This window comes from Hordeum vulgare, chromosome 6H, assembly GCF_904849725.1.
Source record: "Hordeum vulgare subsp. vulgare chromosome 6H, MorexV3_pseudomolecules_assembly, whole genome shotgun sequence".
Taxonomy (NCBI): Eukaryota; Viridiplantae; Streptophyta; class Magnoliopsida; order Poales; family Poaceae; genus Hordeum; species Hordeum vulgare.
In genome coordinates, this window is record NC_058523.1 from 458,397,333 (window position 1) to 458,424,771 (window position 27,439).

The 27,439-nt window shown below is 47.4% G+C and overlaps 3 protein-coding genes and 1 long non-coding RNA gene across 6 annotated transcripts; 3 read left to right on the forward strand and 1 right to left on the reverse strand.

Annotated features, from left to right (window-relative positions):
- Positions 1–1,690: 1,690 nt before the first annotated feature.
- On the forward strand, positions 1,691–6,995 carry LOC123404157. 3 transcript variants are annotated; one of them, XR_006611672.1, is made up of 5 exons: positions 1,691–1,965; positions 2,039–2,134; positions 4,274–4,366; positions 4,475–4,590; positions 6,282–6,995. It is a non-coding gene; the product is annotated as an uncharacterized LOC123404157 (long non-coding RNA). The 3 variants fall into 3 exon arrangements; XR_006611674.1 differs by lacking the exon at positions 4,274–4,366 and having other exon boundaries at positions 1,705–1,931; XR_006611673.1 differs by lacking the exon at positions 4,274–4,366 and having other exon boundaries at positions 1,713–1,965.
- On the reverse strand, positions 2,145–5,867 carry LOC123404156 (transcription factor EAT1-like). The gene is made up of 3 exons (XM_045098074.1): positions 3,891–5,867; positions 2,708–3,121; positions 2,145–2,594 (listed from the first exon to the last, which is right to left on the reverse strand). The coding sequence occupies exons 1-3, from the start codon at positions 4,758–4,760 to the stop codon at positions 2,499–2,501; spliced, it is 1,380 nt and encodes a 459-aa protein (XP_044954009.1). The 5' UTR covers positions 4,761–5,867; the 3' UTR covers positions 2,145–2,498.
- An 811-nt stretch (positions 6,996–7,806) lies between the features above and the next one.
- On the forward strand, positions 7,807–10,012 carry LOC123402456 (cell division cycle 20.2, cofactor of APC complex-like). The gene is given in 6 exon segments (XM_045096382.1): positions 7,807–8,041; positions 8,147–8,425; positions 8,530–8,596; positions 8,599–8,798; positions 8,897–9,487; positions 9,601–10,012. Coding segments are annotated over 6 exon segments (1,425 nt in total). The 5' UTR covers positions 7,807–7,900; the 3' UTR covers positions 9,748–10,012.
- A 6,694-nt stretch (positions 10,013–16,706) lies between these two features.
- On the forward strand, positions 16,707–19,918 carry LOC123402457 (myb family transcription factor PHL11-like). Its single transcript, XM_045096383.1, has 6 exons — positions 16,707–17,339; positions 17,906–17,982; positions 18,109–18,166; positions 18,345–18,420; positions 19,047–19,116; positions 19,233–19,918. The coding sequence occupies exons 1-6, from the start codon at positions 17,198–17,200 to the stop codon at positions 19,650–19,652; spliced, it is 843 nt and encodes a 280-aa protein (XP_044952318.1). The 5' UTR covers positions 16,707–17,197; the 3' UTR covers positions 19,653–19,918.
- Positions 19,919–27,439: the final 7,521 nt, after the last annotated feature.

Sequence of the window (27,439 nt, forward strand, 5' to 3'; positions counted from 1 at the left end):
GTTATAATTGTCTAAGTGATTTCCTTCATCAGAAGGGCTACACGAGCAGTAAAGATTGCCCATGTGTTTTTATACGACGATCCCAAGATGGATTATGTATAATCTCGGTGTACGTGGATGATTTAAACATAATCGGTACACCTGAGGATATTTAGGAAGCGAGTTCTTACCTGATGTCGGAATTCGAGATGTAGGATTTGGGCAAAACCAAGTTCTATCTAGGTCTGCAAGTAAAACATTCCCCTGATGGGGTTCTATTGCATGAGTCAGCCTACGCCAAGGTGTTGGAAAGATTTGGATTTGATCAGGCATATCCTTCTAAGACCCCGATGGTCGGGAGATCTTTACAGCGGGATAATGATCCGTTCAGGCCGAAGGAAGAGGGGGAGGAAACTCTGGGACCAGAGGTTCCTTACCTGAGTGAGTTGGAGCACTCATTTATCTCGCAAATTGTACACGGTCAGACATTGTTTTTGCCGTCAGCTTGCTTGCTAGGTACAATTCTGAATCTATCAAGAGACATTGGAAAGATGTCAAGGACGTCTTCCGTTACGTGCAAATGACCAAATATCTTGACCTATTTTATAAAAGGAATCAAGATCTATCTCTTATAGTTTATGCCGATGTTGGGTACCTATTGGACCCACATACTGGATATGTTTTCCTTTATGGTGGAACTGCGTTTTTCTGGAAATCGACCAAGCAAACTCTTGTGTCGACTTTTGCGAACCACTCGGAAATCATGGTACAATTCAAAGCGTCAAAAGAATGTGTATCGCTTCGATGGATGACCGGCCATATTCAGTAGACGTGTGGGTTGAACATCGTACAAACACCTACCACTATCTATGAAGATAATGCTGCTTGTGTTGCACAAGTTTAATTGGGTTATGTGAAGGGTAACCTCACAAAGCATATCAGTTCGAAGTTCTTCTATGCACATGAACTGCAATAGTTGAACGAGGTACGAATTTTGCATACTAAGTCATGTGACAATTTTGCTAATATGTTCACTAAATCATTACCGGCATTATCCTTCGAGAGGTGTGTACGTGGAATCGGTATGATGAGACTTAGAGAGATACAAGGTTCAGGGGAAGAAACTTCACAAACTCGTCGTTAAAATCTCGATCCCGATGATTGAGTACTCAACTTGATGATTGAGTGGATTATACTCTTTTTACCTTAAATGAGTTTTCCTGATTCCTCACATGAGATTTTTGGCAAGGCAATTCGTACAATACAATAACGTATACTATGCGTTCTTTCTTTATATTTTTTTCATTGGGTTTTCTAAAGTTTTGAAACATGGATATACGGATAATTTCTCAAAGGGGAGTGTTGGGATACCGGACCCATCCCATGGACGACGACGGACCCATCCCGTATACTATGCGTTCTTTCTTCATATTTTTTTCACTGAGTTTTCTAAAGTTTTGAAACATGGATATACGGATAATTTCCTAAAGGGGAGTGTTGGGAAACCGAACCCATCCCGTGGATGACGGCGGACGTGTGCACACAGCCTAGCCCTCCCGTTTTCATATTTTGTGTTAAGTAGGTACTTATCCCTTGACCCCCTACCCCTATATAAAGAGATAAGGAGCAATCATTATAACGAAGATCAATCATTAGTAAAGATAGTCTCTACCCTACTTCCTCGTGTTTATCTATTTTTACGTGTTGGACTACTTTGTCTATGATGTTCGCTCTGGCTTCGCAACCTCGGACCGGACCTGCGGGCGAAGTTGGGGAAACAGTAGCGAAACGTTTTATCCGAAGAGACATTTAACTGAAGAATTCGACAGTAGCAGGTTCAGTCCTGGCACCTTCTTCCTCTTCTGAAGTCAGATCCTGACCGAAACCATGCTCAACCACCCCAATCCGCGGGCCCAATTTCTCCCACCCCCGCAGCGCCGCCGATCTCGCCGGTACAGACGCAGGCAGCCCGAATCAGTTCTGCTGGTAATACTAATGCCACCCTCTCCTTCGTCAATTTCATTACTCACGATCAGATTGCTCGATGCGTTTCGTCCAGATCTCGCCGATACGCGTGCGGCGGTGGCTCCATGGGATCGGGCGAGCGAAGCGATGAAGAATGGCCCGCATTCAGATGACGGGCTCAAGGTCAAGGGTAAGGATCTAAAGCACCAGTCCCATCTCCCCTCTTGTATTCAATTTTGAAGCAAGTGTTGCAACCCAAGACATATGCAAGTTAATTTGTGAATTCTTTCTGCTTTACAATCTAAGGGGGTAGAAATGAATATAGAAGTGGGTGATAGTGCCAGAAAATGCTAAACCAGAAGCATCAGATCATTACAGCGGGTGTGATTGACAGTTCGTGATGAGAAGTAAAATAAAATTCAGCAGCACTCACAGAAAATAGTCTTTTTCTAGGTCGCCTAGTTACTTCTAGTAAGCTCACACTTTGGTAATGGTAGATGCTAACATAATGAGCCATTGCGGTGCACGAGTGAGTCTCCGTCATGGTGTCCAAGCTAACTGAAGATATCGACAGCGAGGTGCTCCATCTCCATAGCTCGGAGGAGCTTCGAAGCCAACGCATTGGCATAGATCGAGGAGCCCTCAGATATCTGCACAGTAGCAAGAGATGTCAAGCGGAATGGTACCACCAATGTGTGTTAATGCAGTAGAAACGGGGAAGAGGATCAAGATGTTGCTTTGAATAAAGAAATCTGATTGTTACCTTTGTGTTGAACATGAATATACGTTGATCTCCAATGACCCCCCCAACAACATGGATGAGTTCAAGACGAAACTCATCTATAACCTTTGCAGCACAAAGCAAAGAATTAGTCTTCTTCTTTTCAGCGAACTTGATGTTGATCTCATTACCAACTATGCGGACATCAACATGGCATTCCTTGGACCTCCTCTGTATCCATGAGCTCCTTATAGCTCCATTCAGCTGATTGTCTTGATCGTCCTTCACTTGCTGCAGCGATGAACTTTCTCCATAGTCAAGTGCTGCGTCATCCAACTTAAGTCTCTTCATCCTATGTTTGGTATCGCCTTCCACCAAGCTCGTCAGTTCCTTCAATGTTCTGTTGAGCTCATTGATGTATTCAATGGCATCTCCAACTATAGAGGCTCGATCATTCTAAAGAAAAATATTGACCCATAACATCACATTCATGAGAAATACAAGAAGTGCACACAATTTGAAAAGATTTTCTCATTATTCTGTTTTTCTTATTTGCCTTAAATAGCCTGAAGATACCTCTTAAGGATCTGTACGGTTGGTAATAAGGTAATGACAGATATCAACTCTAATGCTGGATATGTTAAATCAAATCCCATCTCATGTATAGAAGATTATTTTTCTGCTTCGCAACTGTCTTATCTTCAGTTAAGCAAAAAGTGTCAGATCCTAAAATTTTAGCATGGAAATGTATTTATGCTGCATAAACTAAAGAATCACATTCGAATTTGTTGTCTTTGGATACTAATGATCTATGCACATCAATTTATCAACTAAATTCACCCAGAACTCCAGTAATCACCTACAGAAAGGTCCAGTATACACTTCCCCAACATAACTTATGTCATCTAATGTGGAACTTATATTAGGTGGACTATTTTAGCTAGGGAACTTTGTAAAAGCTTGCTGGTGATGAGAACATAATGTTTTTTAAATAAAAAGTTCAGATTTGTTTTGACCTCCTAAGATGCCAGTGGTAGTAGTTCTTTCTATACTCTTAGAAAACACTGTTGGCTTCATACTGAAATGGTGCCACATCTGGAAACCAATAAAGTTAGTGAATTTTGTAGAAATTCATGTGATTATTTCCCGTTTAAATGATTTATCTGTAACTGTGAGAACGAAGAATCATTTAAAATCTTTATTAGAGAAGATGTGTTGAACAAACCTTCGTAGGGCTTGGGAGCAGTGATCTTAAAGCCCCATATTTCACATTTATCTGCTCCCTCCTCTCTTTTTCAGTTGCAAAGTTAGCTTTTGCCTTGCCAAAGCCACCTTTCTTACTTCTTCCCAGTTTTGGACTACCAAACTGCCTTCCGTCTATCTCTTGGAGAATATTTCCTGCAGCCCCTACTACCCCCATCGTCCGATCTCTCTCATCATCACTGGAGAACAGCCCAAAACTTTGTGGAAGTGAATGATAGAGATCCTTGAACAGGTGAGATTGATTACCATTATATTGTAATGGTAGAGTTGAATCACCGAGCATCATCCCACTGTCATGAATTGCTCTTCCCAGAATCTCATTGTTGATGTCCAATTGGTTGCCAGCATTCTGCCCTGGATCACCAAAGATATGTTCCGTCGAAGGGAATGCAGTAGTCATACTGTACCTTGGGATCTGTAGAAGATTTAGGAGATCAGGTGCAGCTGTGTGATCACCATCTGGATATGATGCAGCATCATAGTCATCCATTTGTTGTTGAATTGACTGTTGGCTGATGATATGATTTTGGGTACTGAACATTGCAGGTACCCAATTTGAAGTTTCTACCTGGGTCTCTTGTATCATGTGGCCGTGAAGATCCTGATCCATGTCAAATTCAGCCCGGTGTTGGATATGGTTGATTGTCCGTGCAGGCTCAGAGGTAAGATTCGTTGGATTGCATATATCATCTATGAAAAAGGAGGGACTGTGAAAATTTCCTTGCTCAATCTCTGTATTGTCACAAATAGAGTCCAGGGAATTGTGAATCAATGATCCTGCCACGAGAATAGCATCTCTGGAACCATCAAAATAACCTCCCTCAGCAATCATTTTGGCCTCTGTTGCCTTCACTCAATATCTGAAACAACAAAAGTTAGGATCCAAGGAGCCTCAAAGATGTATCTTAAAGCAGTACAATTTTTTGGGAAAAGGAACCAAATGGAAGAGACAAAGCTGATGAACAGATGACACAGTAGCATGTTAGAAGTGATCAACTGAACTAGCTTGGATCTAAAATAGAGAAAATCATTGGTTCAAGCACACATATTTAGGAGAAGGGCTACTCAACTTGAATGAAACAGACAATCTGTTTGTTAGATAGAGAAGGCTGCAGCTCGCCTTGGTCGTGTTGGTTGTTCGGAAGAAAGCAAAGACGTGGGAGTTTATGCTAGGCATCTAGTTGCCTCATTTTTCGATGAGGAGAAGCTGTATTAGCACACTGGATGAGACATGAAGCCTCTTTGCTTCCCTGAGACCCAACAAACTCCAATGTGTCTTTATTGGTATCGTACTATAAATATTAATCTTGGTAGCTTGTGCTTCAACTACCTTAACCTTACCAGTTAATAAGGAGAGACTAGTATAAAATCATGGGCAGTGACCAAAATATCCCTTGTGTTGCCGTAATTTTCTCAAAAAGTGCAAGAAATCAGAAGTTGTTGAAGGTGTTTCAACTTATAAAGCTAAAAGTAAGTTGTCTGAACAAAAGGCAGAACATCGTGATCCCATTTTTCAAGGATAAAATATTTTTAATTCTTTAAAAGTAGGGGTGACGTGTGTCTTGACAGTAGCACTGAAAGCTTGAAGAGAAGAGATGTGAAGAGAGCATTACCAAGATTAATTCCTTTTGACAGATCAAATAAAGGAAATGTTGCTCAGAAACTAATAGGTCAAAAGCATCCTTGAGAACGAGCTGGGGTGCTATGCCAATAATATGTAGGGACTAGAGAAGACTGTTTCAGAACTAGGAAGCAAAATGTAACTGGCATGTGAAGGAGTGAAGGCATGAAAGCAACAATTTGGTCTTCATGTAAAACTTATGAGTATATAACAGAACACGTCAATTCGCAATCATCTCCTAATTGTGTCGTCTGAACAGTGCAAGGGAGGTCAAACCGTCAAAGCTAAGGGCTATCATATCTTCATCATTAAGAAGAGAAGACCTTAAAGATGGGAAACTCACACTCTTTGAACTTGGCATCTTTGCTGTTACTCATTCCAGCCGGAAGTTGGGAAATGCAAGTCATGCCTTCTCCATTCCTCCGTATTTTATGCATGTACCGGTACACTTCGCTAGGAGAAAAAACTGTACGACTACTTGAAAGATTGGAGAATTTAAAGCTGAGCATCATCCTGCATCTGAGGAGACATACAATTTCAAGTGCATGCCTGTGCTTGTACACCATACATATTTTTTTATCGAGAAACGTTCTTCATACATTAGGCTCATCGCTGGCGGATTATCACATTTCTGGAAGCCCTTGTTCTGTTCCATATAATACCTGTACTAGGAATTGAAGTTCACATCTGCTGGAACTAAACACACATGTTTTGTCTGAATTTCTTCTGCAGAAGTGCGTATCACTGAATCATACAGCCGCTCTCAAAGTCATCTAACGGAGTACACAACAAGACAAAGGAACTACCCTGGCTGTCTGGTAACGACATTGTTATCCTATCTTTTCGACTAATCAGGAGCCAAGATGGAGGGAGCAGGAGCTCAACCTCCATGTTTTGAGTGGCTTTGTACCCGTGAGAACTGAGCGGTCTGTTCATGGTCAGTCATGGGATGGATTGCCCGCCAGTCGATGCAGATTGTATAATTCTTTTTCCCTTCGGTAATACTGATTGACCTGAAGGAAGAGATTTCATGTGCTATGCTAGGTCGTCAACGGATTCTTCCGTGAGCACCCCCTAAGGGCTTGTTCGTTTAATCCCTTCGCCAAGGGGATTGGAGAGGTTTGAAGGGGATTGGGAAGGAATTTGACTTATAGGCGATGTAATACCTTACAATACAATTTAACCCCCCTCAAACCCAGTGCAACCGAACAAGGCCTAAGGCGTGGTACCATCGGTACGGTTGGTGGACTCTCCAGTCGCTGAACTCGCTGCGTCGACATGAGACTCGTTTCGGATCCGATGCTTGAAAAGCTTGTAACGAAGTTCAGGTAGAAACAAAGCAAAAGGGCTGTAGTGATTCTGGATGCTGTCCTTGTACCCACTACTGCTTGTACCGTAGCGCGAGAATATTCTTGTGAAGAAAAGCAATTTCCTGTTTCTGGATTTTGGACTGGATGCCAATGCATGTGCAGTTAGGCACGAGTTAGTCATGGGCATGCTGGTTGGGACATGTCGCCGAAGTTCTGAAAAAAAGTCACCGAAGTTTTATGACAGTTTGTTTAGAAAGTCAGGCTTTCCTTGAGCCTTCGTCCTAAAGAAAAAGGCAACCGAAGTTCTGGCTGCTGTACTCGGCGAGCAAATGGTTTCTATCCCCCCCCCCCCCCCCCCCCCCCCCACACACACACACCCCAAAAAAAACGGAGGGTAGATGAGAATCATCAATGCACTAAAAGTGTGTAAACTTTCTTCGTACCATCATATGATTTGCAACCACAGACGTCGTGGCGGAATACTATGATATATTTAATTGATACCAAATTAACCTAGCCATTTTTTTCGGTAAACAATAAAACCTTGACTACTAAGATTTAGCTACTTTTTTTTTTTAGAAAACACTAAAAATATCTAAAACTTGACCACTAAGTTTTAGCTAGTTTCTAATTTTGAAGTGACGAAAGCTATTTTTAGAAACCCTAAATCTTGGGCCGCTCAAAAAATCGGGCCGCGCAGGAAGGAGGAAGGCCCATAGAGCCCAAGCACCAACCCTAATACGGTATACCGTGGGCAGCAACGGCTCTAATCTCTGTCCCGTGGGGACTAGCCGTTGCGTCCGCCCCCGCCGCCGATTCCCTACAAATACAGCTCGCAGTCAAATCCCTACACCTCACAAGTCACCGAGCAATCCGTGGCTTTCTCCTCCCTCCCTCCCCCCCCTCTCGTGCTCGCCGCCGCCGCCTCTCGTTCTAGCTCTCGAAAGATCCCCGTTTCTCGTCGGCGTGCTGATTTGATTGTTCTTCCTGTTGCGATTTTCTGCTGTTTGTTTGTTTGTTTGTTTCTTGTTTCTTCTAACCATGGACGCAGGCTCCCACTCGATCTCCTCCAGCAAGAGCAGCGCCGCCGCCGTGCAGCGCCCGCCGCTCCAGGAGGCCGGCTCCCGCCCCTACATGCCACCGCTCAGCACCACCTCGCGCAACCCGTCGGCCAAGTGCTACGTAAGTTGCTTGCTCCGGCTCGCAGATTCCGTGTGCGCACGAGCTGTTCGATGGAATGCCTAACATGGCGTTCTTCCTCTTCTCTCTGTGTGTGTGTCTCTGCAGGGAGACAGGTTCATCCCGGACCGGTCAGCGATGGACATGGACATGGCGCACTACCTGCTCACGGAGACCAAGAAGGACAAGGAGAACGCGGCGGCCATCGCGGCGTCCCCGTCCAAGGAGGCCTACCGGAGGCTTCTCGCGGAGAAGCTGCTCAACAACCGGACGCGGATCCTCGCCTTCAGGAACAAGCCGCCGGAGCCGGAGAACGTGTTTGCTGCCGACACGGTTTCTTCTCACCTACAGGCCAAGCCGGCCAAGCACAGGCGCTACATTCCCCAGGTATGCATGCGCACGCTTGCGCTTCTACTAATGCTTAGAAGCTACAGGTGTAGTAGCGTTTATATGGTGGTGGTTGCTGATGTGATGTCGATTGACAATTGCAGTCTGCCGAGAGGACTCTGGATGCACCGGACCTCGTCGACGACTACTACCTCAACCTGATGGACTGGGGAGCAGCAACGTGTTGTCCATTGCGCTGAGCGACACCATGTACTTGTGGGACGCCTCCAGTGGATCAACATCTGAGCTTGTGACAGTCGAGGAGGACAACGGCCCCATCACCAGCGTCAGCTGGGCTCCTGATGGCCGCCATCTTGCTATTGGACTCAACTCGTCTGACATTCAGCTCTGGGACACCAGCTCCAACCGCCTGGTTAGTATACATACACTGTCCAGCATCAGAAAATGTTATTTGTGTGTCCTAACGTGCTTGATCATATGCTGAATTACTACATTCTTCTTTGTATGCAGTTGAGAACACTGAAAGGTGTGCATGAGTCAAGGGTCGGTTCGCTGGCATGGAACAACAACGTCCTGACGACTGGCGGCATGGACGGTAGGATCGTGAACAACGACGTAAGGATCAGGGACCATGCCGTGCAGATGTACCAGGGGCACAGCCAGGAGGTGTGCGGGCTCAAGTGGTCTGGCTCAGGGCAGCAACTGGCGAGCGGTGGCAACGACAACCTTTTGCACATTTGGGACGTGTCGATGGCATCCTCCATGCCGTCTGCAGGCCGCAACCAGTGGCTGCACCGGCTTGAGGACCACACGGCCGCTGTGAAGGCGCTCGCGTGGTGCCCATTCCAGAGCAACCTGCTGGCAACTGGTGGTGGCGGTAGCGACCGCTGCATCAAGTTCTGGAACACGCACACCGGTGCATGCCTGAACTCTGTCGATACTGGATCACAGGTGTGCTCCCTTCTGTGGAACAAGAATGAGAGAGAGCTGCTGAGTTCGCACGGATTCACGCAGAACCAGCTCACATTGTGGAAGTACCCTTCCATGGTCAAGATGGCTGAACTCACTGGCCATACCTCCCGTGTTCTTTTCATGGCACAGGTACATCTTTCTCGCCATTTTTATTACAGATATGGTCCATTGCCTGATCATTTGATCATTCGACATGTTTTTTGTCCATTGCCTGATCATCTTGTGATGCTGTGAAATTGCAGAGTCCTGATGGTTGCACGGTAGCATCTGCTGCTGCAGACGAGACCCTCCGCTTCTGGAACGTGTTTGGCACTCCTGAGGTAGCCAAGCCTGCACCAAAGGCTTCACACTCCGGCATGTTCAGCAGCAGCTTCGCCCATATCCGATAAGACGAACAATGCGTTCTCTTGAACTCATGGCTTCACACTCCGGCATGTTCAGCAGCAGCTTTGCCCATACGATAAGACGAACAATGCCAACAATCTCTTGAACTCATGGTCCTATGGGCAGCTGTGTGTGTACAGAAAATAGGCTAAATACCTGGGTATATACTGCTGATGTACTGACTTTACTGTGGATAAGGAAATATACGGATGGAGCCGCCGCAATTCGGCTCCCGGGGACGTAGGCACATTGCCGAACCTCGTTAACAAACGCTTGCGTCTTTTGTTGGCTGTGATTGCTACTTTGTGTGCATTTATTTTTCGAATTCGCACTTGTGCCTAGCTAGTCACGTTCTACAGCTGTATCCGAGAAACGTTATTCAGCTTTTGCTGAGCAGATGGCCTGAAACCCTGAAGGAGCATCTCTCCTGTGCCAAATCTTGGTCTGGAAACTGAACCTGAATCTTATTCTTTCTACCTTTCAGAAGGCTACAGATCCGATTTCTCTTCATCTTCCCCCCTTCGTGACCGAGGAAGTATGTTCATTTTCTGTGCTGAATCTTGTATTTTCTTTCTTTTTTGCCGGGAAAGGGAGTTCTATTCCATGATGAGAGACAAAGATCGGACCTAAGCGGCTATAATTTGTCAAACAGTCAGCAACTTTATGATCCCTAGTTAATTTCTGGGGAAAATAAACTCCATGGTCAAGAAACTCCTTAATTTCAGCCTCTGAATCTTATTCTTTCTGGCTTTCGGAAGGCCACAGATCCGATTTCTCTTCATCTTTGCGGCCAAACCGCAGCACAAGTACTCCCCCCCTTCGTGACCGAGGAAGTATGTTTCGTTGTTTTGTCATTCCACCGCAGTTCTGAATCCATTGCGGAATCGAACTCACGATCACCGGCATTTTGCTATGGCAAGTTAGTCTACTGTTAGATTTCAGTCTATTTTCTTTTTCTTCCGACAGCTACAACAGACATTTTGCCATTGGTTAATTCGAATATAAAACAAGTTTTGTAACCTTGCTTTAGAGAGAAACAACATTAATCATAGAGAGTGGTGGTGGAGAGCAGCCGGGAGGAGAAGATGACCGTGATTCGTCAAGACACACACACACACACATGCAAGGAACAGCTCTTCTTTGTCGCGTTGCGCACCGCACACCGTCCGGCTCGGCTGGCCTCGCCGGTTCGCCACGACGGCCGTACCGGCAGGTGACCGGCGAGCCAGGCGGCGGTGGAGAGCACGAGAGATTCCGTGTCCCCTTCCTTCCTCTCCGCCGGTTCCCGCGGCCGCACAGCTCACCCTCTGACCTGCTGCTGCACCGCCACCCAACAACCAGACCCCTCGGATCCCCCTCCCCCTCCCCCTCCTCCTCCGCCATGTGACCTTTTAAACAAGTCGTGCCACGGACCACGCAGCATACGCTCATGTCATGTGGAGTGGGCGGCTGGCCCTTGGCCACGGCCACCACGACGACGACCACCCTCTTCGCCAGAGCCTCCATCTGCATGCACTGCACTGCATGCGCCAGACATGCCGGCCGGACGGAGGGAGGTTTTGATTCGGCTCAACGAGAAAATATTTTGGTGTTTGTTCGTGACGGATCTTGGTCCCAACAAGAGCTACAAAACTAACATGGAATGATGCTCTCTTTTTTCTTTTGAACTCCATGCATGCTGCTAATCTGCTCATGGACCATACCACCGAAAATTTGGTGCTACTAGCTGATGTCTGTTGCTAGTATTATAGTAGTAGCTGATGGACTGTATGCGTGCTCGATTGCAGGGAATATGGTGGAAGTAGGTGCTTAACGGTGGGCGTTACGAGCTCCATCGGAACAGATGATGACTGTTTGCCGGCCGGTCTGCCTTTAAGCATACGATTCTAGTTCCAAAACCGAAACCTAAGTATGCGATGCGATTCTCTGGAGAAGTTTACTTCAAGGAGCATGTAAAGCGGGAAGGGAATCAGAACAAAGACAAAACCAGACGTGGGCTCCTCAAATCCATATGCTCCACCGGGAATCTTATGCTGACCAAACGCCGGAAGCATTTTATACCATTATCCTTTTTTTACCCCATCCTAGCTTTTTTGTTTAAACACAGTAGAAACGCAAGCATTCATATAAATGCACCTACGTTCATCCGTACGAACACATACACGGTCTATCCGTATGAGCATTACCGAAAGACTAAGCCAGTATATCATTTTGAGATTTATGAAGTCATCATAGGCGTCTCGTCGTTAACGAAAATGTCTCCTTCCATTACGCATCACCGGAAATCCTAAAATAAATTCAAAAATAATACGAGCATCAGAACTTGAACCCTCATGGACTGAGGATGTCACTGTCCATCGATCCATCGAACCACAGGTTGGTTCATTGCTCGGCCCTAGCTGCTTCTATACATTTTATTTACACCTACTGCCCCGGGTTATGTGTGAGTATCACGTGTTACGAGAGCTAAGGTGCTCCCGCGATAAGAGCTCCCACGAGCCGTTGGATATGAGATCCAACAATCACGACTTGTGAGCGGAGAGTCCCTGCAACTTTATGAAAAATATTCCTTCGATAAACTGTATTTATGCACAAATCCACAAGCTAGGCATGTGAACCCTTGCATCTTAGATTCGACCGCTCATGGAGCACATATCACGGGAGCACCTAACCTCCGTATCATCTGATATTTTTCCGTTATGAGATTATTGAAGATGATACACGAAGACAGAGCGATTCAAATGTCACAAGCTTACAATCAAATGGACAATAAATCCAAGCCAAAAAGATTAAAAGGCACTATGGATAGCATGCACGCTTTACATTGTCTATTTCTTTAATGCTGACACAAGAGGTTACAAACTCATTCATTAGAAAAGAGGTATTACAAAAATAGCTCCAAAGAATGAATTGTGATAGCCTGGCTTGTTAGGGATGATAGACTAATCATATCAATAAGGAATTCCTTCTTTTTCGGGAGCCCATTGCGTACTGGACTGGATGCACAGACGTTTGTACCAAGAGGGAACGCTCGTGTGGCCTGACGAGGACGTCGGTTCCTCTGAGTGGTGGTGTACCTGATAGCCTGGCTTATTAGGGATGATAGACTACTCATATCAATAAGGAATTCCTTCTTTTTCGGAAGCCCATTCAAACAGAACTCCCGTAGCTCTAGGATGGGTGACCGACCGGGAAGTTGATCCCGGGTGCGCATGAGGCGGACCTAAAGCACCACCGTTAGGGCATATTTTGTTTTGAATAGTTTTGATGATTGATGACAACACCTCTACGGACTAATCGTGTGCATTGAGCATTTCAGATTATACATCATAGGGCACAAGATGATTCGTCGCCCCTCGGTGTTGTTGGACCATGGTGTTTCCTACGGTTCTCTTTGGTAGTGTTGAGTAGTAGGAAAGCCGTACTACTAAGAGGGGGTCCGCGTCGGAAAGGTTTGGGTGGAATCAACTCACACACGCGCACATTTTCCTCCCCCCACCTTCTCTTTGCGGCAATGGAGCACCCGCTCGGTCTTTCGCAGCATTTGCAAAGGGTCTAGCGGTAGTACCTCTCCAGGTGAGCGGTAATACCATTCCAATCGAGCGGTAGTACCGCTTGGGGATGGTAGTACCTCCCTCTTTGAGCGGTTGTACTTCGTCGGACTTTTTGCGAACATTTCTCCAACGGTGGTAGGCTCGGTAGTAGTATTTCTACTACATTGCCTTTGTGCCAGCGGTAGTACCGCTCAGTCCTGGCGATAGTATCGCTAGGGACAACGGTAGAACCGCTGTTCCCAAGCGGTAGTACCGTCAGGGGCGTGCTGACAGTTGGGATAACGGTTGGACTTGTCCCCCTACTATATAAAGGGTTCACCTACCTCTCAAACCCTACCTTTGACCCTCCAAGACTCCATTGTTGCTCCCTAAGCTCATATGTGCCCGATCTCTCTCCCTAGCCAATCAAACTTGTTGATTTCCTAGGGATTGGTTGAGAAGGCCAAGATCTATACTTTCACCAAGAGAAAATTGATTCCCCCACCAATCCCTTGCGGATCTTGTTACTCTTGGGTGTTTGAGCATCCTAGACAGTTGAGGTCACCTCGGAGCCACATTTCATTGTGGTGAAGCTCCGTGGTCTTGTTGGGAGCCTCCAAGCTATGTGTGGAGATAGCCCCAACCTTGTTTGTAAAGGTTCGGTTGCTATATTCAAGGGGAATCATGACACCTTGCATTGTGTGAGGGCGTGAGGATAATACGGTGGCCCCAGTGGCTTATTGGGGAGCATTGTGTCTCCACACCGCTCCAACGGAGACGTAATTCCTGTCAAAGGGAAGGAACTTCAGTAACACATCCTCGTCTTCATCGGTTCCACTTGTGGTTATCTCTTATCTTTACATTGTGTATGCTATTGTTGTAGAATATTTCTTACTTGCTTTAGTGGTCATAGTACGTAGCATCATATAGGTTGCTCACCTAGTTATTATTTTAAAGAACCTTTATGTTGCTGACCCTAACTTGTTAAGAAAAGCTAAAAATTGGTAGTTGCCTATTCCCCCCCTCTAGTCAACCATATCGATCCTTTCAATTGGTATCAGATCCACGTCTCTTTATTAAGGGTTTCACCACCCGAAGAGTATGGATGACGCTGAGGAGGGTGTCCATGGACCACCCGAGGTCGTGGCCTTGACTTCGATCACAAGGGACAACTTGAATGCGGCTATGGCCAACCTCAGGACGTCCTTGACGAACGAAGTCAAGACCATGTTTAAAGAGTTGCTTGAGGGGATTAAAAGTTCTTCCGACCGGTGTTGGTGGTTAAATCTGCCAACACGGATTCGAAGGCCATCCTCCAAGGAAGCGGCTAAAGGTATGCAACCTTCTTCCCCTCTCGACAATAATGGGACTGGAACCTATGCCTCAGTTTCACCTCCCCTGGTCTATTTTTTTTTAGAAAAGGAGGATGACCTCCGGCCTCTGCATCTGGAAGATGCATGCAGCCATTTTATTAATTATTCACAAAGATCTTACAAAGCAATACATCAATATCTGAAGCCGCCCTCTTGACAATATTTGTCGCTACTCCTATCTAATGATGAAGGGGTGCAGAAAGTGTGAGCCACATACCCAGACCTCTCACCTAGCCTAACATCTAAAGCCGGAGGCCCCGATCGAGCCACATATCGGGTCAGAGGCACAAACCGGTCCAACGCACCCTCATAAGTCGTCGTCGCCGCTTACCATCAATCCATCTTCAGAAGAGTTACTGACGCATCGACCTTGCAAGGTCTGCCGTCGATGCCCCCCACAGCGCCAGACAACGCCTCCTCCCTACGCGCGCTCATCATCACGCATCTGTCGCCAAGACTTTGCTGTGCCTCGCCGCCGAGACCCCACGACGTCGATGTGTCACAAGGAACGCCGCTCCACCGTAGATGCCGACCAATGATCCCTCGAGCCCGTGTGTACCTCCATGAATGACGCCCCCAAGAGGGAAACGACACCAGAGCGTCGCCGTCATCCGATCTACTGATCTAGGGTTTCCCCCGGAGGTAGCAAAGAGTGGCCCTGAACTTCTCCTCGGCGATGCCTTCAGGAAGGGAACGACGTAGACAACGCCGTCATCGCCGGCTTTGGCAGTAGCCGAAAGCAAGCTTTTACCCAGATCTGTTTGAAGAACCCATCTCTCCTGCACGGACCACCACATCCTGCGACGTCCCCGGGAGCGGGATCCCAAGATCCGCCGCCACCAGCAACGCCACAAGGACCCACCACCTGACCGTCATCCCTGACGAAGGGGATGGCACCACCACCTCCCCTGGTCTATGGAGGACCGGTTCCTACACCGGGTGTTTTGCATTAAGTCTCATTTGAATCACAGCTCAACAAACTTATGAAGAATCGTAAGGCTATGTCCGCATTACCCAAGAAACCTCATTCAAAAAAAGAAGCGGACAATCAATATAATCACTTTGCATTATTCATTGTTGCTTTGGTAGAGAATAACAATGTCGCGTCGTGCCCGCATTGAAGATTGGTTGCTTTTTTGACACGCACACATACACACTGTTGTGTCACGTAGTACCGTCCGGTTCATACGTCGACGTACCTCATCTCTTCGCTGTCGAGGCCGGACGGAAACGGAGCCAGAAAAGAACAAGCGCAAAAGCAAAGCGAGTGTGGGGCGGCGGTCTGAACCGAGTTGGCGCAAATATTTTTCCTCAGAGCGAGGGCCCAGGCGACATCATCGACGACATCTCCCCGCGTCTCTCTCGCCCCCCGCTCCTCCACCGCCTGTCTACTCGCCGCCGCCGGAATATTCCCTGGAGGCGCTGTTCGCAGCTGGCTCTCCGACGAGACATTTCATAGATGAAAACCATATGAATTCCAATACCGTACCGTCTGACGTGCGCTAGCTACTTGACAAACAAGGGCTGTTAATTTCCTCGACCGAGGAGAGCAAAACAAGATCGACCGTCGGGCGACCCAGTTTGTGTTTAGGATATGCGGTAATTTGATCCATCCGTCTTCCTTGGTCTCGGCGGTGAACCGATGGAGCGACCGATGTGTGTTGTCGTGATCACTGACCGGCGAGGCGACACCCAATCACCAGCGACCTTCACCCAAAATCTAGCAAGTGAGCAATGATCGTCTTTAGCCAAAAAACAACAAAGCCGCGTCATGATCGGTCGGAACGACAGCCAGCCTCGCCAGCTACGTACGTACGTACGCAGTAGCGCGACCGGGACGGGACCCGGCGGCAGCGGCGCACATGCACATGCACACATGGCGCGACCGCTCGTGTCGGGGCCGCGCGCGCCCTTCCCGGGCCCGATCGGCCGGCCGTACGCGCGCCGCCGGCGCGCGGCCCTCCACGCGGAGCGGCCCGGTTGGCGCTCGGTCGGCCCTTTGTCCAGCTCTTTGTTTTGTCTTGCACCCCGGCGCAAGGCTCCCCGAGATTCCAAGCGCCGCGCCCGCACCGCACGCATGATCGACCGAGCACACGATGCTGCGGCATGCGATGCGATGCCCGGCCTCCGGTTCGGTTCATGCTCTCTCGCCCGCCCGCCTCGGCGCCCATCCCTCTCCCCTCCCACCTGTCCATACATCGCCGCACCGCACCTCCTCCCCGCGTCTCTATCTACGCCCACGTCCAGCCATATAGATAGCTAGCAGCACGCATTCCCATCACGAATCCTCCTCGGGCTTGGCCGAATTCCCACGCCAACTCCACACGGCACCAGATTCGCGCCGCACCGTGCCCGCCAGCCGGCCGGCCGCGCGCTCGCGCTCGCGCTCTAGCCAGAGCTAGCTGCGGCACGCACCCCATTGCTGCGTCGGGAGACACGCCGCCACTTGATCGGCAACGAGAGGAAGCTAGCTAGCTAGCTTGCTTCGCTAACTAGGAGGCGAGGAGCGCGCGTCACCGGACGGAAGCGAGAGCTCGCTGGAGATCATCATGTTCGAGGGGATGGAGCGGGCGGGGTACGGCGTGGGCGCCGGGGTGGTGCTGTCGCGGGACCCCAAGCCCCGGCTGCGCTGGACGCCCGACCTGCACGAGCGCTTCGTCGAGGCCGTCACCAAGCTCGGCGGGCCCGACAGTGAGTACCACTACCACCTCCTCCGCTCCTGCCCAGCTTCTCCACCCCATGCATACATGCGCGCAAGTGCTTTGCCGCCGCCGCCGCCGCCGCCACAAAGCCGGCCTGCTCCAGCTCTCATGGCCCACCTCACGTGCTCATGTTCATGCCCGGCGGCTTGTCGGAGCATTTGCCCGCCCCCACCCGGCCGCTGTAGCCTGTAAAGGCCAAAGGGGCCGAGCATGCATGCATGCAAGCATGTGTGCGCGCAGGAATTCGGGGTTTTAACTTTTATTAAGTACGGCATGGTATAGACTATAGAGAGTGAAGGATCATCGGAGGTCACAACACTCTGACATGATTGTAGCATGCTCGGAGTCTTCAAAAAGATCCGCGCGTTATGATCACGATCATCTGTTGATCACTCGATCTTCTTCTTTTCTTGAGACGGAGTTGATCACTCGATCTGTGGTCCCAATTCTGATCGTTTTCTGTTCTGATCCATCCATGTGCATCAGCATATGCTAGTAGTTGTCACCAAGGCTCCTGATTTGACTTGGTTTCCCATTTGACTTTACTGTCGACAGAGGCGACGCCCAAGTCGGTGCTGAGACTGATGGGCATGAAAGGGCTCACCTTGTACCACCTAAAGAGCCATCTTCAGGTTTCTACTCAACTTCATTACAAACTAGTTATACATATATTTCCCTAGAGAACACTAGTTATGCATAAATAGTTGCTATTTCTACTGATTGCTAATTCCTAACTCTCGACCACGTCAAAACTTCAGAAATACAGGATGGGAAAGCAGAGCAAGAAAGACACAGGCTTCGAAACCAACAGAGGAGGTACGCATGCATGCATGTACCTGCTAAAAGCAGTGCTTAGATCAGGGAACATGACAACTTTTAAAAATAAAAGAAACAACATGACAAAGCATTCAATGTTGATGCATTTTGTTTTTTTTCGTTTCCAGCCTTTTCCATGTTCAAAATCTCACATGCCCCCGATTGCTTTTTGCAACAGCCTTCGCCGCGCAGGGCATCAGTTTCTCCTCTGCGGTGCCTCCAAACGCTCCGTCCGCTGGGAACAGCAACATGGGGTGAGCCGACCTTTCCCAATAATGCGCTTGTTCATGTCTAGTTCCTAGTTTAAACATGATGACCAGGACGGAAGAACTAGCAGCATCTTTTAGTTGACACAGAATAGGAAATATATGCGGCGATTTATCGTACCATACTCTTACATATTAATACTATGATCTATGCACACACAAAATTGCTTACTTGATTGTGATGGACTGTCAATGATTTGGAAGGTGAGGTCACGGGATAGGGACATTAATCTGTTGATGACTATTTAGGCATATAGACGGCCTTATGCATGCATGTTTGCAGATCAGGTGTGTTAATTAATAAGTTGTACTTATGAACGAAATTTTATACTACTGACATCACCGAAAGTTGTACTTCAGAAAGCAACTTACAAACAGATGCGTGACACAAAATGCCGCATCAGTATCGGTCTATGTGCACTGAAGTGGTTTATGAATTTCACTCGATGGAGCAAGTAGCATATGAAATTTCCCCGAACTGATTGCTGATTAGACTTAACTTTTTTGAAATCGATTAGGTCTGGTAGGTAGCATTTTCGCACAAATGTTCTCTGAAGCGGTGCCTCTGAATACTTCTTATAGTGAATTTTATCTAACACTTTTGCATGGAACAGAGAAACGCCGCTCGCGGACGCGCTAAGATATCAAATCGAAGTCCAAAGGAAGCTGCACGAACAGCTCGAGGTAAAAATATTTCCAAAGCATCATCGTCATGAGCTGCATCCCTGCAATCCTTGCCTCCAACAACACTATTTTTGTTCAACCCATGAGTGTTCTCATACATTACACTGCACATGCAGGTTCAGAAGAAGTTGCAAATGCGCATCGAGGCGCAAGGGAAATACCTGCAAACGATCCTGGAGAAGGCCCAGAAGAACCTCTCATACGAAGCAGGCGGAGACGCAAACCTAGAGACGACCAGGTCGCAGCTCACCGACTTCAACCTAGCACTCTCGGGGTTCATGGACGACGCGACGCAGGCGTGCCAGCAGAACGATGGAGAGCTGGCCAAGGCCTTGTCCGAGGACAGCCTCAGAGCCGGCAACCTGGGCTTCCAGCTCTACCATGGAGTCCAGGACGGCGAGGACGTGAAATGCGCCACGGACGAGGACCTGCTCCTGCTGGACCTGAACATCAAGGGCGGGTACGATCATCGGCTGTCCTCCCACGGCATGCGGCGCGGCGCCGTGGATCTTGCCGTCGGCCAGCACAGAAGGTAAATGTGTTTCAGTAGAAGGGCGAGCTTAGTTTGATTCGAGGGTTGAGTTCCCTACGAGAGATACTTTTGGCGGTCCCGAGGGATGCTGGTTTGCGGTTGCTGGTCCCGCGTACGTATGCTAATGTGAAAAATCTGTGGAAATTAAGATCGAGGCTTCGAATAAATGTAGCTAGATAACCATCGAGTGTGAGATCTGATTACACTGTATACGTACTTCCTGCAATTCTAATCGACTAGAAACATAGCATCATGGGGTGTTTTTGCTGCTGTTGTTTGTTGTTGTTGAGGGATAGCATTATGAAGCGTTGCATGCAACAGACCAGGCACCTTCAAGAGATTCTGTCTGTCTTGTAGGTGGGTTCAGAGCTCTGTTCCTATGTATGAAAATGATATCTTGTTTCTAATATCTTGTCGAGTAGGCAGATCACATTCTTGGCTTGCTGTGGGCAGGTGGAAGTCAACGGTGGGTAGTGGTTTGCATGTCTTGACAAAAGTAGAAGAGGAGCATTTGAAAATTCAAATGTTGGAGCCTGCAACTGAAAGTGCACTTCTGAATTCTGAAGCAGAATGCCAACACAATATCATTGCCTCTTCTTTTTTCTTGGAAAAAAGCGCTCAAGATTTGTTGTCCAAACGAGTAGTACAAAAAGCCCTGGAAAAAAAATACATTGAAGTCCCCGGGGGGAGGACCTTCTTCTTCCTCTCACACGGCCGATGGTGCGCCTCCGCAAACAGCTCCAACGCCGGAGTCAGCTTAACTTTGTTGATCATGGATGGTAAGTCATAAAAGTCACGGTTCTACTGAACCATCGACCTAGAGAAGAAAGTCGTCGCAACCGGAAGAGCCGTGGATCCAAGAGCCCAACCGCTATTAAACCTCGCAAGCCTTACGGCAACACTAGAGGGCGTACTAATGTGATGAAGATGAGGTGGGAAGACCCACCTGGGAAGGGAAGTTGCCCATGCATTTACAAACCATGTGACCCTAGGCTTACCACCCAAAACGGATGGCCGGAACCATCGGTGCTGACAGACAACATCATCGAGATGGGAATGCTTAAGGAAGAATTATCCCCCCGGCAGCCACTGTCACCACCATCAATGACGCGCCATCGGATATGACTTTATCTTACGCCATCCTCACCATCACCACAAGGGTCGAGGCGCCGGACAATGATGGTCAACCCAAAAGTACCAAAATGAGAGAAACTACAAACATGTTTGGTTGAGTGCATTACCCCCAACCAGGCCAAGTTGGGCCACAAAAGACGTGTTTGGTTGCAAACACGGATGCCTGGCTCGCTTGGGTATGAACTTTAAAGCAATTCAGAACCCGCTCGATGGGAACGCTCAAATCTACGGTTTTCAACGAGCCAGGTTGAGTCGGGTGCAAAAGAGGGGCCCCGCACACGCGCCGGTGCAAGGGGAAATCGGGCAGAGATGGCAGGAGAAGGAAGTCGGCGAACGCGGGATGGCACGAAACCTAGCCTCATCCCACATTTACTCGTTCACCTCTTTCCCTAGGATAAGCTCATCCTCTGTTCTTAGCACTAGTGGTAGCATCAACTCAGATATGCGCTAGCAGTAGCAGCGGTAGGGGCGCAACATTACTATCAAGCAATACGAGCTGCTTCTACCTTTCTTCTGGTCCTCCGTGTGCTCCTCCTCGTCTCACTCGTCACTCTCTAGCAATACGAGCTGCCTCTACCTTTTCTCTTGTCCTCCATGTGCTCTTCCTGGTCTCACTTATGCTCGCCCCCATCCTCATCCTCATATCTAGAGTCGGTAAACAACAAACAACTCCCTCCCCACTCCTATGTTAGGTTGTTTGGTAGGCGATTAGGCAAGGTGCATGATCGATTTCCCCATTGATCATCGCACCATCCATGTCACCTAGGTTATGGACAAATGGATGAAGTGGTAGTAGCAGAAACACTGATTGCTTTGATTCAGGCCTGACTCATGTTGATCCATAAGAGAGTTGTTCGTTGTGGTGACAAGCTTATCATCAATTTTCTCTAATGTTAACCCATGATAAGGAGAGGATAGCGAATCTAAATTACATCTACAACTACAACGACACACAGGCTTTGTGGATGCTTCAAATGAAAAGAGCACCTTTCTCCAAGCTTGTGCGGACTTTCACGAGCAAAGGGTTGCTAGAAGATAACATCCACAATAGTGTTGAAGAGAAAGTTGCCATGTTCCTCCATGTTCTAGGTCATAACCAGTGGCTCATGGTTATCCACAACACATTCAGGAGATCAATGAAGACCATTTCCACATACTTCACGCAAGTGTTGTATGTCGTTGGGTGCAGAGAGGAGAGATGATCTAGTCAGCAACCGACCAAACTCCTAGCAAGATTAGAACTAGCCTAAGATGGTATCCATATTTCAAGGTGATCATCGATAGTATAGTTCATGCTCTGACATGCTTGTATTGTTTTGGTATAGCCATAACACCATCTTTTCATGCCATTTGAGGATTGCACTAGCACAATAGATGATACTCATCTGACTTCTAGAGTGTCCAGGGCACAATCAACATGGTACATGGGTAGAAAGCACTACACAAGACATAATGTTCTTGTTGATGTTGACTTCGATGTGAAGTTCACACATGTGCTAACTGGCTAGGAAGGATCGCCCGTGATGCTAGCATTCTAACTGACATCATGAATCGACATGATGGCATCAATAGCCCCAATTGCAAGTTATACCTAGGAGATGCTCGCAATGCATGTCGACCTGGTGTTCTCCATCCTTCAGGAAAACCAGGTACCATTTGAATGAGTTCTCTGGTAGGCACTACCCTAGGAATTCACAAGAATTGTTCTAGCCTTATAGTTACAATTGAGAGGACATTTGGAGCACCTAAGAATAGGTTAAAGATCCTAGATGAGAATCCATTCCACACTTTCCCCACCCAGGGTTAATCTTGTTATTTCTTGGTGCATTCTTCATTATTGGATCCTACAACGGGGTTGTGATGACCTTGTGCGGGAGGAGGAAGAGGTGACACTTGATGACATTGTCAACTCCGGTCATGGTTTGGATGCATTTGAAAGTGAATCTTGGAAGAACAAAATGATGGAGTGGGCTAAGGCAATGTGGGAAAATAGAGGCCAGACAAGGATCCCTAGAGCAAGAAGAGCAAAAACAACAAAAATTAAGCAATAACAGAAGAGAAGAAGAAGAAGAAGAAGAAGAAGTAACAGAAGAAGAGATGACAACAAATAAGAAGAAGAGGACGAGGGTGGAGTCCCATCTAGTTCTGCATCGATGAACTTTTCTTAATGAACCATTTGACTCTTAAATTTGTGTGTGTGTGTGTGTGTGTATATATATATATGTTAGTAGCTAGGATGAACTATCATTTGTTTCCTAGCTAGGGCCGAAACTATGTTGAAATCTTGTGTGGTAATGTCACCCCTAACGAGAAGTGATGATCACAGCTTATATCATTCCCAACCGAATGTCGTGTAGTTTGTCTGCCCCGTGCAATGCAAGCAACCAAACATCTGGCCAATATTGATTTCTAATGCACCATCCTAGATGCACGCAACCAAACTATGTGCAAACGATGGTTTTTGGCCTGTTTTACATGAGACGGGTCCAACTGAGCCACACATAGAAAGATGCAAAAAACAATGCAAGTAACCAAACATGTCCTACATCTCCATTTGGCACATCGAGGCCTCTCCATAGTCCCAAACCGATAGGCCAACAACGAAGCAGGGGTGACGGACTCCTCGATCGGGGGTCACTCACCATGTCGTCTTCCAGCCAAGTGGTCCGAGCTAAGGACCCCATGTAGTTTGAACAATGGGCCACGTTAAGGCATCCCATGGCATGTAGAAGGAAGGCTTCCAAAGACTTGACATATATTCCAAGACATTTAGAGGTCGTTTGCGACACGTCTACCTTGTACGTAACTGACTAGGTAGGAACTCTAGACCCCCCACTGCCTATATAAATCATGGGTTAGGGCTCATAGACGACACACAACGGTCTCGAGGTAGATCACGTGTACTTTTTACTCCATCCGATATCAATACAATACAATACAAGCATAACTCAGGGTTTTATCTCTTAGGAGAACCACTGCCTGGGTAAAACTGATGTACCTATTACCATCATATCAAGGCTACTAGTTCCAGACCCGCTATCACAAATCTTATGAATTCCACCCCGTTAAGGCGGCAACAACATACCGGTGAAGGGGAGGAGTGGCACGACACCCCCAATATCGTCTCCCTCTAGGGTTAGGATAGGAAAAGATATGGCATTGATACAACATAGATCCCTCGTTCTACTCGAAGGATACTGTTGGAATTATGCCCTAGAGGCAATAATAAATATATAGTTATTATTATAATTCCTGTATCAAGATAATAGTTTATTATCCATGCTATAATTGTATTGAATGAAGACTCATTTGCATGTGTGGATACATAGACAAAACACCGTCCCTAGCATGCCTCTAGTTGGCTAGCCAGTTGATCGATGATAGTGAGTGTCTTCTGATTATGAACAAGGTGTTGTTGATTGATAACTGGATCACGTCATTGGGAGAATCACGTGATGGACTAGACCCAAACTAATAGACGTAGCATGTTGATCGTGTCATTTTGTTGCTACTGTTTTCTGCGTGTCAAGTATTTATTCCTATGACCATGAGATCATATAACTCACTGACACCGGAGGAATGCTTTGTGTGTATCAAACGTCGCAACGTAACTGGGTGACTATAAAGATGCTCTACAGGTATCTCCGAAGGTGTTAGTTGAGTTAGTATGGATCAAGACTCGGATTTGTCACTCCGTATGACGGAGAGGTATCTCGGGGCCCACTCGGTAATACAACATCACACACAAGCCTTGCAAGCAATGTGACTTAGTGTAAGTTGCGGGATCTTGTATTATGGAACGAGTAAAGAGACTTGCCGGTAAACGAGATTGAAATAGGTATGCGGATACTGACGATCGAATCTCGGGCAAGTAACATACCGAAGGACAAAGGGAATGACATACGGGATTATACGAATCCTTGGCACTGAGGTTCAAATGATAAGATCTTCGTAGAATATGTAGGATCCAATATGGGCATCCAGGTCCCGCTATTGGATATTGACCGAGGAGTCTCTCGAGTCACGTCTACATAGTTCTCGAACCCGCAGGGTCTGCACACTTAAGGTTCGACGTTGTTTTATGCGTATTTGAGTTATATGGTTGGTTACCGAATGTTGTTCGGAGTCCCGGATGATATCACGGACGTCACGAGGGTTTCCGGAATGGTTCGGAAACGAAGATTGATATATAGGATGACCTCATTTGATTACCGGAAGGTTTTCGGAGTTACCGGGAATGTACCGGGAATGACGAATGGGTTCCGGGAGTTCACCGGGGGGGGGGGGGGCAACCCACCCCGGGGAAGCCCATAGGCCATAAGGGTGGCGCACCAGCCCTTAGTGGGCTGGTGGGACAGCCCAAAAGGTCCCTATGCGCCAAGCATAAGAAATCAAAGGAAAAGGAAAAAAAAAGGAGGAGGTGGGAAGGGAGGGGGACTCCCTCCCACCAAACCTAGTCCAACTCGGTTTGGGGGGGGAGAGTCCTCCCCCTTGGCTCGGCCGACCCCCTTGAGGGTCCTTGGACCCCAAGGCAAGGCCCCCTCCCTCCCACCTATATATACGGAGGTTTTAGGGCTGATTTGAGACGACTTTTCCACGGCAGCCCGACCACATACCTCCACGGTTTTTCCTCTAGATCGCGTTTCTGCGGAGCTCGGGCAGAGCCCTACTGAGACAAGATCATCACCAACCTCCGGAGCGCCGTCACGCTGCCGGAGAACTCTTCTACCTCTCCGTCTCTCTTGCTGGATCAAGAAGGCCGAGATCATCGTCGAGCTGTACGTGTGCTGAACGCGGAGGTGCCGTCCGTTCGGTACTAGATCGTGGGACTGATCGCGGGATTGTTCGCGGGGCGGATCGAGGGACGTGAGGACGTTCCACTACATCAACCGCGTTCTCTAACGCTTCTGCTGTACGATCTACAAGGGTACGTAGATCACTCATCCCCTCTCGTAGATGGACATCACCATGATAGGTCTTCGTGCGCGTAGGAAAATTTTTGTTTCCCATGCGACGTTCCCAAAAGTGGCATCATGAGCTAGGTTCATGCGTAGATGTCTTCTCGAGTAGAACACAAAAGGTTTTGTGGGCGGTGATGTGCGCTTTGCTGCCCTCCTTAGTCTTTTCTTGATTCCGCGGTATTGTTGGATTGAAACGGCTTGGACCGACATTACTTGTATGCTTACGAGAGACTGGTTTCATCGTTACGAGTAACCCCCTTTGCTCAAAGATGACTGGCAAGTGACGGTTTCTCCAACTTTAGTTGAATCGGATTTGACCGAGGAGGTCCTTGGATGAGGTTAAATAGCAACTCATATATCTCCGTTGTGGTGTTTGCGTAAGTAAGATGCGATCCTACTAGATACCCTTGGTCACCACGTAAAACATGCAACAACAAAATTAGAGGACGTCTAACTTGTTTTTGCAGGGTATGATTGTGATGTGATATGGCCAACGATGTGATGTGATATATTGGATGTATGAGATGACCATGTTGTAATAGAAATATCGACTTGCATGTCGATGGTACGGCAACCGGCAGGAGCCATAGGGTTGTCTTTATACTAACGTTTGTGCTTGCAGATGCGTTTACTATTTTGCTAGGATGTAGCTTTAGTAGTAATAGCATAAGTAGCACGACAACCCCGATGGCAACACGTTGATGGATGATCATGGTGTGGCGCCGGTGACAAGAAGATCGTGCCGGTGCTTTGGTGATGGAGATCAAGAAGCACGTGATGATGGCCATATCATGTCACTTATGAATTGCACGTGATGTTAATCCGTTTATGCACCTTATTTTGCTTAGAACGACGGTAGCATTATGAGGTGATCTCTCACTAAAATTTCAAGACGAAATTGTGTTCTCCCCGACTGTGCACCGTTGCTACAGTTCGTCGTTTCGAGACACCACGTGATGATCGGGTGTGATAGACTCAACGTTCACATACAACGGGTGCAAAACAGTTGCGCACGCGGAACACTCGGGTTAAGCTTGACGAGCCTAGCATGTGCAGACATGGCCTCGGAACACATGAGACCGAAAGTTCGATCGTGAATCATATAGTTGATATGATTAGCATAGGGATGCTTACCACTGAAACTATACCCAACTCACGTGATGATCGGACTTGGGATAGTGTAAGTGGATCATGAATCACTCAAATGACTAGAGAGATGTACTTTTTGAGTGGTAGTTTAGCATATAATTTGATTAAGTTGAACTCTAATTATCTTGAACATAGTCTAAGTCCACTTTGAATATATTTGTGTTGTAGATCATGGCTCACGCGACAGTCATCCTGAATTTTAATACGTTCCTAGAGAAAGCTAAGTTGAAAGATGATGGAAGCAACTTTGTAGACTGGGCTCGTAATCTTAAGCTAATCTTACAAGCTGGGAAGAAGGATTATGTCCTTAATGCTGCGCTAGGAGATGAACCACCCGCTACGGCTGATCAGGATGTTAAGAATGCTTGGTTAGCACGTAAGGAGGACTACTCAATAGTTCAATGTGCAGTCTTGTATGGCTTAGAACCGGGACTTCAACGTCGCTTTGAGCGTCATGGAGCATTTGAGATGTTCCAGGAGTTGGAGTTTATCTTTCAGAAGAACGCCCGGATCGAGAGGTATGAGACCTCCGATAAATTCTATGCTT